The 13180-nt window shown below is 36.0% G+C and overlaps 1 protein-coding gene across 5 annotated transcripts in view; it reads right to left on the minus strand.

The window, feature by feature from the left end:
• The window catches only part of PDS5B (PDS5 cohesin associated factor B), a 101992-nt gene that overhangs the window by 81148 nt on the left and 7664 nt on the right, over window positions 1-13180 (minus strand). For all 5 annotated transcript variants that reach the window (XM_027651188.1, XM_027651172.1, XM_027651179.1 and 2 more), the window contains exon 2: window positions 2756-2881. In XM_027651188.1, coding sequence (XP_027506989.1) covers window positions 2756-2863 — 108 coding nt within the window. In that variant the 5' untranslated portion in view covers window positions 2864-2881. The remainder of the gene's footprint in view (window positions 1-2755; window positions 2882-13180) is intronic.

Here is a 13180-nt window from a genome sequence, read left to right on the forward strand (position 1 = left end):
GAGAATTCTTTTATTTAAAAAACTGTCTGAAGGGGAAAAATTTATTGAAAAAACAAAGTAATTACACTTCTCTCCAATTCCTTACTTGAATCACAGAGGCAGAGCTATTTTGAGGAATTCAACTCTGGTTAAAATTAACTAAATGACAATAAAGATTACATTACACAATCCCGAAATTAAAGTCAAAACTCCCATCTATTTCACCAGTGCAGGAAGAGATATTTTTCCAAGAAAAATTACCTCAATGAAGTTCTTTAAAAAAATGCACCCAAGCCCCCAGAATCCTAAAACATTTGAAAATATTTTACTTTGCTATAGTTTGTTGTTTGGTTGGGGGTTTTTCTTCCCTCCAAAAAAATTTACTATAATTGGTCAGGGAGCAACAAATCCAACTTGAAAAAAAAAAGAACTTCTGCATAATTAGGATCACAGAAGCTGTAGAGTTTTCAAGCATATGAGAATCCTTTACTAAAAGGTACAGAAGATACGTAGCTTATGCAGACATAGAACTTCCATTACAAGAAGTCTCCGCCAGACACAAGATGAATCATTTGAAGTGCACTGGTGCCCTTACACACTATTAATTTACAAATCAGAATTGTTTTCATTTCTATGAAAAGTAATTAGATTTATGCAGTTAACAAAGTAATGAATAAATATTCAGGTGTCAAACCGTTCTTGCAACATGTAAGGGTTTTGTCTATTCTAGAAATGAACCTCCAGTCTTTCTTTCCAAACATGAACATCCATATTCATCAGCACAAAGATCAGTAATCTTATCTCCAGAGCAATCTGTTACAGTGTTTAAAGGGAAACATAGGAAAACAAGCTAGTCATCCTAGCATAGCTTTCCAGCTTCCTGCAAAGCAAGAGGATTCCTGAGCCTGAAATCACATCCAGACCACCATGATGAATACTCTTGGAGCTTCATCTTCCAGATGTGGCCCATATTTCTAAAACCCATTCAATTTTTACTACATCATTCTACAGTAAATAAGCTTTGGAATTTACTTATATAAAACTTAAGGAAAAGTTTTAGAAAACTTTTAGACTGCTGGTCTAAAATTAATGTTTCATTAGATGATGACTTGGTTCTTGTGTATTAAAAAAAAATGTGGAAGAATGCTTTTCTCACACTATTCATCATTTCCAAGTGTTTATCACCTTCTGTCTGCCTCCAGTGCTAGTTCATGACTAACCATTTAGTTTCTATCTCCTTTCCAAACCTATTATAAACTGGAGAAGGTGTCAATAAGAAATGCATAAAATTTCTGAGGTAACTTACGCTAGTATAGAAATTCACTGTGCATATTTTCCATTTCATTCCGTGATTTCCCAGTAATTCGTATTTATATAAATATACTGTCATCAAAAAACAGCAGCATTTCTGCTTGTGTAAATTAAAACAAAATCCACAGAAAAGTGCTTCTTCCCTAATACTTATATAAATGTGGCAGTCAGAGAAATCAAGAAGCTAACAGTTCACTTATTTATCAACAAGTGTTCTTTAGCACCTGCAACTGTGTTTATATTTAGATCTATACATCTGTGGTGTAGCCTGCCTCATCTAATCCTTTATAAAAGAAACACTGTGCAGTTTCCTGCCTGCCTGTGCACTGATGAATTCACAAGCAGAATAAACAACTGAAAAGAAATACAAGACATCCTACAAAGTACACTCCTCCTGTGAGACAAATCAAGATACCAGAAAGAAGAGACTAGACATTCAAGGCCAAAAACGAAATTAAACTATAGGGTAAAAGTATTAGGAAGAACTGTGTGCAGCATTTCCACAAGCTGAAACAAATATGCAACTGCTAACAAGGAACATCTTCTGTTAGGAATCGTTCATATGTAAATTTATAAATGTTGTCTTTTATTCAACATCATAGGATGCAGTACACTGACTAAAGTCTATCAGCTCAAATCCTAAAGCATAGACAGATTACAGGGGGAGAGGAGAAGCAATCTTTGTGTTTTGGGATTTTATTGGGTTTTGTTCATTTATCAGTAGTTCCAACTGACTTAAAACTACTTCTTAAGAAAACAAACTCCAAATTAAGCTCTTCCATCTGTTAGAATACTTAAAGTTCCCTCTCCTACATCTGTTCCCTCCTGTTTCACAGGGCAAGCCCAAGTTGCAGGCATTCCTTCTGCACAATACAGGCCTGCCTTTTTGTGAGATTACATGGATACATAAAGAACTGTAGTAACATGATTAGCCCCCAAATACGTCCAACCTTCCTGCAGAGTTAGGCCAAATAAAGTGGTCAAGAAATTCAAGACAGAAATATATAGTATCAAAGACTACCTTCACCACAATACAGGCTAAAATAATGAGAGTAAAGAACTTTATAATCAACCCAAAGGGTACAAAGGCATAAAAGGAAAGTATTCTGAGGCATCCAAATTATTTCCAAAATTATGACTCTCTTTTAGAGAAGAAAATACTGGAAAAACAATAGAAGTACTGACTTACTATAGGAGGTGAGATAAAGTTTAAGTAGTATTTGAAGTTAATATAGCTCATTTCTATTAGTGATTTTTTAATTCATTTAAACATCTTTGGACAAGCCAGTTCAGGAAAGTGGTAGGAAAAAAGGCACAACAGCCAACAAGTTCCTCCTTCCAAGCATAGAAAAATGAAAGCCCAAAGGAAAAAAAAACAAAAGCCTTTCAGATATAAGACATAGTAGGATCATGGAACACCATTTACGAGAAACTTTAATCTGTAAACAATTACTTGCTTACTAACCTTTAGCCTTCTCACCATCTCTTCTTTAGATATTTTATCAGAGATTTCTTTGACTCCTGGAGGATATGTGATTTTTCCATCATTGGCTCTCGTCTTTGAATGAGCCATGATTTCACGGTTTTAAAACTGCGGAAAGAAATTAAGAAGAGAATGTTGTTTAGCTAGTTCATGTTTACCTTATCCATCCCACTTTGACAAACAAAATCCAACTAGAAATATACTGACAAAGCCCATACAAATGAAAAAAAACCAAAACCAGACAAAAGATTTTCATTGGTTTCAGTAATTTATAGTGTGGCAAACAGCAATGGTTTTGATATCCAGGTAGATCGTCCTATGACACAATAAAATTTCAAGAAGAATACAACCGAAAAAAGCTAAAAGTCCTCATTCCTGAATGTATTTGATCTTCACATGAGATGCAACAAATAATCTTACCATATCGTATGATCTGTTTCCACCACTTGATAATAATAAATCCTAGCCAGATTGCATTTTTAAACTCTCTGAGAAGAGACATTTGAAGTGGACTTTGTGATCTATTTACTCGTTTGGAAAACACAATTTTCCCAAAAGCCTAAACAGCAGTGCTGTTGAAGTGTTACACATCACTAATTTTAATTTACCAATACTGCCAGACAAGCAGCTGATAGCGAATGAAAGCAGGGACAGAAAAAGAGCAGACAAAATAAGTCTTTATGCCATTAAAGCCAAGTTTTCAAGCAAAAGACTGCAGATAAGCAAGGTTATCTTCCTCCTCAATTCCAGCTAAGAAAAGAACTCAGTTACTTGGTTTCTCAATCCCTTTCAACTGCTGCGAATGCAGATTGCCACCTAATCCATTCTAAATTATGCAAAGTTCCACTGTTGTAGAGAAGGAAGCTGAACAGAAAGCTTTACTTACATAAAAGCAATTAATATAAAAAACGGTGAAAAAAAATAAGATAATGTGTTGGGACAAGTAGGATTAGAGAAAAAGATGGTACCAGGGTAGCTACAAATGAAGAATGTAACAAAGGAAACAAATTTCTTTGCCATTGCCTTGATATTTTTCTTTATTTATCTTAAGGTATGAATCTCTTCTAACAGTCATCACTGTCCTGAACTGTGAATTCCCAGTCAGGCATTTTCTTAGTACGGACCTCCTATCCTAGGATCTCTGTACACTTTGAACTTCTCGGAACTAAAACATCAAAAATAAGCATCAGCCAGAATCCACAAGAAGAAGTGGGTTAGCATTGTGTTCCATGACAGCCATGATTAAAACTTACTGGTCCCCAAGCCAAGGTCATTCTACACTGAAGGAGAACCAGAACTTGAAATATATTCGTCCACCCAACCCCCCAAAAAAATGTCAACATATTTTGTATTCTTCAGTCCATAGTTCACGTCAACAACCAAAGTTACAGACTTTGCTTTATCTTCACCAATCTTTTACCAAACAAAAAGTTAATATTGACTTTTAAATAATTTTTTGTAAAGAATACATCCGGTACAATACATTTTATTTTTTGAAATGGGGAAAACACGAGTAGAATGAACATAATCAGATTTCATTCAACAGGTATGATAGGCAATGTACTTCTACAAGACACAAAATCCAACTCACTTTCTGTCATCACCTACCTATATCCAACAACTGAACAGTGCTACAAACTTGCAGTTGTAGTAAAAACTGATAACGAGAAAGCTGTGAAGTAACAAAACTCACTGAAGTAACTTTTTCTAATACTCCCAGGAAAATATGGTGTCACCTTTATCCCCATCATATTTTTAAATACACTGCCATGACAGTAAGTCTAAAACTCCTCAAAAGCACACAGGAGATGTAATCAAGCTCATTCGCCTTATTGTTTGAGACCTACTCCATTCTAGGTTTCAGATGAGGTGATGTTATATATCATAGCTAAATTAACTTTAACAGTTCATCACAGCAGAAAGGAGTCTTGCTCTCCTCAATCTGAGAATGTATAAAAGCATCAGATGCTTTGTGGGACCAATCAAGCTCAACAAGTCAAAGAACAAGCCTAATTGTTTTTGAAAAGCGTGTGACAAGCATCAAAGCTAACTCAAGGGAAGCAATAGTAACTAAGGGAATTGAGGAACAAAACTCCACCATCCAGTGGCGGATAGCTGTCAGATCAGATCAACTGCAGTGGAAACTTGATTAGAACATGGTGATGTAGTCTCATTTGGAGTACATTTTGAAATAATTCAAAGCCTGAAACTCATACATTATAGTCCAGTTGAACTGTCCAGCTGATACGTCCAACTGCCATTCAGCCAAGCTTTTAAGCTTGAGTGGCATCCAAGGTCTGGGCTTGAAACTGAACATCTATATTGTGTTTATGTGGCAAGGTTTTGGTAGAGGGGGAGGCTGAAGGGATGGTCCTGTGGGAAGAGACCAGAGGTTGTCCCCATGGTCAAAAGAGCCATTTCCAGACAGCTCCAAAATGGAGTCAATCCTTGCCAAACCTGAGCCCATCAGTGACAGTGGGCTCCGTGATAATATATTTTAAGAACTTGTTAAAATTCTGCATGGCAGTTACGGGAAAGAAAAGCAACTAAATGTGAAAAAACCCTTCAGACACTGAGGTCAGCAAAGGAGAAAAGTGATTTCCCTGTATTTATCTTGACCCATGAGCTTTTTCATCTTATTTCCTTCCCTGTTCCATTAAGCAAGGGGACAGAGAGCAGCAGTGTTGGCACCTAGCACCCAGCCAAGGTTATAGATAGAGTACAAAGCTTATCCCTCTCAGAAGTACAGAAAAAAAATAGATAAGTCTTAATTTTCAAAAAAAATAATAAATCTAATCTTATAGGGTCAAAAATAATTTTTAAAAGGCTCAATGAAATAGCCTATTACTTAGACCATAAGAGATAAAGAATTATAAATATTTAAAACTTTCTATGTGATACAAATTCTCAGATCACTACTAAAAGTTAATGGTAAGCTTTACTAATGAAGAAAAAATCATTGAAAAGAAACAGTAGAAAACAAAACCTATCCTTCAAACAAGAGAAAATTCAATGATAAACTATCTCCTTGTACAACAGTTGTCACTTCAACCATTACCTAAATAAAACAACTTGTTTGTTACATCCCACTGCTAGAAGTTCCTGTTCTTCTAGGTTGCCAGTATAACTTCATCAAAATAATCTTTGTCCAAATAAGTGAACACTTAAGTAGGATCTAGGATTTTTTTTTTGGAGGAGGTTTGTTTTCAACCTGATTCTAGCCAAATGCAAGTCTCAGTGATTTCACAGAAAAATTACAGCAGCTGTTTCAGCGAACTTCTCTCACAGAAAAAGAAGACAGTGACAGCTAAGAACAACAGCCTCAAGGCCAGCTGTACCTAGAACATGCTGAGCACGTAAATCCATAAGCCAGTGAGGTGATATCCAATGACTGAATTTCAAAAAACTTTTAAAATTTGTTTCTAAAAATGCACTGTCTTCTTTTGGAATATGCTAGAAGACGACAAGCATTTTGAAAAAAGAAAACTCTTTGACAGCTTCTTTGAGGTTCAAGAAGAGAGTCAGCTGAGAGAGTCAACTGAAATTTTAGTTGTTCTCCACAACGTTTTCAGAAATCCAGTATTATTCCATATATACAATGAAAAGATAAAGTGCACAAGTCTTACAAGATGTGTCTGAGGGAGCTGGGGGTGTTTAGCCTGGAGAAAAGCAGGTTCAGGAGGGACCTTATCACACTCTACAACTATCTGAAAGGAGGCTGTAGCAAGGTGGGGGTCAGTCTTTTCTCCCAGGTAACAAATAACAGGACAGAGGAAAGGGGAGGTTTAAATTGGATATCAGGAAAAAATTCATCACCAAAAGGGTGGTCAGGTATTGGAACAGGCTGCCTAGGGAAGTGGTAGAATCACCATTCCTGGAAGTGTTTCAAAGACATGTGAACAGATAAGTCTACTGGCCATTATATTATTAAAAGATTCAATATTCAGATGGTTTCTATACAGTACACAACTTTATCTAACTCCACATACACCACTTGCTCAACAGTATATACGGATTGTGATTATGCAAATAAAACATGGATTGGTGTCTTGCATATTAAGTACCTATGCAATATACTTAATAGGTCTATAAATATCATTACAGGATGTTAAGTCAATGATCTAAAAAGAGGACTTAAACCACACTCCATTTAACTGTATTTTGTTTGGTTGACAGTTTACATTGCCTATGGTGATTTAATCAACTGAGCTAATCATTAAGCAAACTATGCCTTAACATTCATGAAGTCATGTGTCAGCAGTACCTTTCCAGAGATCCATACATGTGTTTAAATCCTAATCCTTCAGATAGTTTTGTAGAAATCTTATCCAAGTGATGAAGCAAGCTTTGGCAAATCAATCCTATATTCCTTGCAAGTCTGCCCCCTACCTTACTATCATCTCCTCTTTAAAATCCAGAATCCAAACATGAGGATTTAAAAGATCACCAGAAACAGTGACCAACTTGGAAAACTTCATCATTATTCTTATTTTTCAGAACTTTGAATGAATTATACATAATTCGTTATATAGCTACATCTTGAGACCAGAATTTTTAAATTATGCATCCAAAACTAAGAAAGCCTACAAAAATTTGACCTATATTAATACACATACTTTTATATCTATATTTGCAAGACATGTTTCAATGAGCCACTGAGATTAACCCTTTCTTCATGTTCACAAAGCTATTAGAAGCCTAAGTGAATTTAATAAATGGCTGGTATGGAAAAAAGTTGCAATGTGTAGAGAATTAAATATATATGTTTTCACAGTTCACATCATTCCAATAAGAAAGTCTAGCCCCAAAAGGATTTCCAAATATTCATCAACATGTTCTCCATAATCAAGGAGTATCATCAGTGGCCTCTCACTGTCATAGGCCATTCTGTCAAAAATACAAAAACCATTCAGGAGATCCAAGTACATTTTCCTAAATTGTCTCAGGGAATACTGTGAGGAAGTAAAATCTTTTCCATCTCATCAATCACAACACATATTTCATTCCAAAGCTCTATTCCTCTATCAGCATGCTGTTTGTCATTTATTATTTATATCTTTTTTTTTTTTAGTTTTGCACCCTCAGTGGGTAACATCCTGGTACAAATAAATATAAACCACGACAAATATTTCAAGATCACTAACTTTGTTTCAGCAACACAGTATGCATGGAGAAATTGGCCCACTACAGATGTAATTTCCTCAAAAGATGCAACAAGATATTCTGAAGAGATTAGTCAGCAACTTACAGAGGTGGAAGAGGTAGGCATCTTTCTAGTTCATCAGGATTATTAATAAAAACCAAATAATTTAATGATTTAAGTAATTTACAGAATTTTTTTACATCCTGGCAAATTCCTGCTGGTGTATAGCTGATTGACAACAATTTTGATCAAGGTGAGAAGTGACTTAGCTGTTAAAGATCTGCATTATCCAAGTGCCACTGAACTAAATCTATTTCCATAATAAATCTACTGCTAAGGAGTTATAACTTGGTTATAAAAAGCTACTCCAAGCTGAAACTAGGCAGTTAATTTTCTGCTACTGAATAAAATAGAAAACTTTAGAATGGTGGGCCAAGTGCGCTCATGTAAATCCAGGTCATTTTTCATACCAATTCAGATGTAATGTCTAGATTGAATGCTTTTCATTCTCTTTTAGAATCCATAGTATCAAGAAAATGTTAGCTTCCTATTTCTGTAAGGTAGCACTTTACATAGTAAGGACTGCTACAGGAAGAATTTCCAGAAACCACTAATTAAAGGTCTTCTGGAATAAAGACCCACGTTATAAGGTAAAAGTAACACTCTCAGTCCAATAAATTACATGAAAAGCACTGGGTTTCACTACAGAAATCCATTAATGGCAATCATTTGACAGTTAATATGTAAGTAATAACATGTATTTAAATTAGGAAACACTTTTTCAGTCTTACATTAGAAAATACAGCAAAGCACAAGTTTCTTTACTAACACAGTAAGTAAACACTTAGCGGAAAATTAAAAGATGTGCAGGTAGTAACTGTGCAAGAAGAGAGATCTTTGCAAAGTACAGAGGATTTGAAGGATTCAGGAAAAGAACTAACACATAAGAACATTAAGACAAGACATGATACCAAAATCAGCCTATACCCACTAAAAGGCCTCAAGCAACTTAAGAGAATTGCTATCAGTTAGCAAATGACCCCAGCCAAGTCCCCCTTTCTGCTAATGGTATTCTTTTTCAAACTTCATTAAAGTGAGCCTTCCAGAGATTTAGCGAGTAGAAAGTATTCAGTACCAACTTATCTCAGCACACAGCTCTCTCCAGTGGTGTTGCAGACACTTGCAGCTTCCATAAAAGAGAACTGAACCAACTTGTAAGTTACGGCATTTTTTCAGATTTGATGAAAAGAAAAAAAATGACACCAATAAAACTGCCTCTTTTTTGTGCCATCCATGGAACAGCATTTTCACTGAAATCAACCCAGGTTAAAATAAAAATAAATTATGAGAAACTACATAACAGAATTCACCATTAAACCATTCAAGCACCTAAGGAAAAATAAAATTGCCCTATTACTGTGGGATCTCAGCTTTCATATTTCTACCCAAGACTAAGTAAAAGGGACTGCAGGAATTACAATTAAAATGTCTTATTTCTGTGTATGGCTTCAGGAAAAGAAATTACAAGGAGATAAACACTGGAAGATGATAGCAAATAAATCTGACAGAGAAAGGAGTGTAGGTTGACCAAATATGATGTTAATAAAATAGACATCTGCAATATATTTGTCAGTTAGCCAAGTACTAGGGGAAACATTCCTTAGGTGGTCATATTATGCAACCATACAAAATCTTAAAAACACAAACTATGACCAGTCTCGAGTCTTTACACAGAAGGAATTTGGTGATGTATACAGTTCCAACACAATGGTCACAGGCAATGTCCACGGTAAAGGAACATAACTGAGTTTTAAGCTCTTTGTCCCCTTGATTGGGGTGTAAGTAAAGTTTTCATACTACTAAGTAAATTCAAACAAGCACTTAGTAAAAACTGTAAGTAGTAATTACAGCCCTCAAAACAGGAGAGTTGTACCACAAAGACCAGGAAATAAAGAAATAAAGACAGAATTGGAGCCAAATTGCAATGTCCATTGTAAATAAGCTAAAAAAAAAATTGAACTTCAATGGTTCAAATCAAGAAAGAGAAAAAAAAAGTACTGCTGTAAAGTAATGACTAGAGAGAAAGAAGTTAGTAAAGTATTCCATAAAGTCAGATGAATACCCACTTCCAAAGAAACAGAAGGTAAAACTTTGCTGTGACAACTGGTAACAGGTGTATTTAATCAGAAGTTACTGTATCTACATTAAGAATTTCACATTTTCAAATTAAAGTAACTGTACAGGCACCATCCGAGAATTCATGAACCACTGTGGAATACAGAGCTTTTTAAAGGTATTTAAAAATTATGGTGCAGTACACTTCCATTTCAAAAACGGAATATCCTCAGATATCTTGCATTACATAATTTCAAATGATTAAAAGCTGTAGTACTTTCACAGAAGGGGAGAAAAAAACCTATGCAAGAACAGCCTGGAAGCCATGGAGAAAATAATGGGAAAATAAACACCTTAACAGACAGACATTAGGTACAAATCAAGTTTAATCACTGTGTTGCCCCCTGGGAGGAAACAACACTTGGTATTTAGCATACCATTTGTTTGGCTAAAATGCCTTATTGAGTCCTACCACGAAACTTTGTTGGTTTTTTTGTTTGGTTTGAGGGGGTCTTTTTGAGAATTAAAATTAAACAAACCTTCTCCCCTCCCCCCCCCCCCAAAAAACCCAAAACCAAAAATACAAAAAAAAAAAAAAAATATAAAAAAATAAAGAACTAGAAGAAATAATTTTTTTTAAAATACCAAAAACATCAAAATAAAACAAAACAAAAACAAAACTGAAACCAAACCAACCAACAAACAAAAAATCCACACAATAAGAACACTGGTATGCTACCACAGAAGTAAAATATTCTGTAAATTTTTCCAGATGGACAGCCAAAATAAAGTTGCTGTTGTAACAAGTCACAATTTATACACCTGAGATATCTTTCCATTCCTAACTTTGCATATAATGTTAAAAAAATATAAAATTAAATGCCTCACATCCTATTGCAATTTATCTGATACAGAATTGCGAAAGATCAAAGAATGTTAGTGGGATGAGTTGAATTATAAGACCTAAAAGAAAGTATGGGTACTGAACTACAAAGTCAGATGTTGTGCTAAAGTGCATTCACTTCTAATCAATATGAACTATAAACAAACATTTACATTATAACTGCATACAGAAATCTCAGTACCAAAACCACATTCAGCTAGGTGTTTTACAAAGAGATGTTGTCTACCCAGATGGCTTCTATCAGTTCAGCTTTTTATCCCAGATAAAACATTCGCTTTTTTTTTTACTTTTTGCAAAACTGTGACAGAAAACCATAGACTGAAAAAGTAATTGTGTCCCCAAAGACAGAGGAAGAACTCATAACTGTGATTACAAAACACAAATTAGATGAAGACATACTACAACCAGGTTAACTAAATGCATTATAAGATCACAGGACTAAAAGAAACTTAAAGAGTCTAACCACCTGTTATCATACATGAATCTACCAGTGGGATCACTTAAAAAAAAAAGCTTAAGCTGAAGACTTTGGTTGATGTTCAAGTCTAAATTTACCTTTGACACCTACCTCAAAGCTCAACGAACATGTCTCTGCCTATAACCTATTCACTCCTGTAACTTTCTGTAATACAGTTATCCATCTCTTACAACTATTTAGCCCTATGGGGTTGTATTTTCACACAATGGTTGAGGTTGGAGCGGCTCTCTGGAGGTTACCTGGTCCAATCCCCCTGCTCAAGAGGGGTCTCCTAAAGCCGGTTTGCTGAGGAGTGCATCCAGATGGCTTTGCTTTCGAGCATCTCCAAGAACAGTGACTCTGTAAATTCCCAGAGCAACCTGTGCTGATGCTTGATTACCCTCACAGTGAAAACATGTTGCTGTGCGTTCAGAGGGAACCTTGTGTTCCAGTTTGTGCCCATTGCCCCTGGACCTGCTAGCAGGCACCACTGAGGAGAGTGTCTCTACCCTCTTGGTACCCCACTTTCAGAAATTTACATACATTGATACATTTTAATCCTGGCTTCAGTAAAACAGGACCATACCTACCCTATGTCAACCTTCTCCATAGTAGATTTTCAAACTCTGTGATTTGTTTTCTGTTTTGAAATGAATGTTTAATAATCAGTTATCCTTCAGTTGCAGCTCATCACTCACATTAGGACACAAAGAGATGGAATGAAGCTGCATCAGGGGAAGTTCTGATTGGGCACTAGGGAAAGGTTCTTCACAGATAGGTGGTCAGTCACCAGAACAGGCTCCCCAGGGAAGTGGTCACAGCACCAAACCTGTCAGAGTTCAAGGAGTGCCTGGATAACACTCTTAGTTTCAGACAGTCCTGTGTGGAGCAGGGAGTTGGACTTAGTGATCCCTATGACTTCCTCCCACCTTGAGAGTTTCTATGATTCTATGACACATTCACTGCACAATGACAGCCACACGTGCAGTGTGCATTTAGTGTGCATGTTATTCTTGCGCTCAGGCTCAGATCTGTGCTGATATGCAGTAAGGACACATACCTTATTTTACTAGGCTGGATTATTTCCTTACTTCCCTGTAACCCACTCCTCAAGAAGGACCTCTCCTCCTACCCAGGAGAGCATTAACAAAAAAACTAAATCAAAAACAACAACGAAAAACCCTATACACTCCCCATTGGATTGTGTTCTGTAAATAGAATCCATTAGGGCACAAGTAACACCTACAGAAAAGACAACTTTACTCGTTTTTTAAGGATGGGTTTTGCAACTGAAAGGAGCAAGCTTTAAATTATTAATAAATAGATGTAGCTGCTTGCACCATGACTGTAAAGCATACAATCACGATACAACAGTTCAGTTTCCACCACTACTTAAGGTATCAGAACTGTTCGTGTGTACATTATAGGCTGCTCTCTCCTCATTCCCCTGGAGTTAGAAGGTGAACATAAACAAACCAGACTAACAAACACATCTGGTAAATCCTGCTGACAGATGAATCCATCTCTAATCCACTTGTCTACTCATAACCAGATGTTGCTGTTTCTTTAGCAGAAAAAGCTGGATTTGTTCACACCTCAGCCAGATTCTCATCTGAAGAAAAGTCTGTCTTAATTAAGTTTTTAAGATAAAAAGCTCAGCTTACCATGGAAACAGCCAAGGTATGGACACAATTGCTCCTACTAACTCCACTGCAAGGACCAACAAGCTGTATCAGACAAATGGACTAGGAAGTTTAGGGGTTATGTAAAAGGCACTCAACCAAGATG

Source organism: Corapipo altera, unplaced genomic scaffold (genome assembly GCF_003945725.1).
Source record: "Corapipo altera isolate COAL_440 unplaced genomic scaffold, ASM394572v1 0, whole genome shotgun sequence".
Classification (NCBI taxonomy): domain Eukaryota; kingdom Metazoa; phylum Chordata; class Aves; order Passeriformes; family Pipridae; genus Corapipo; species Corapipo altera.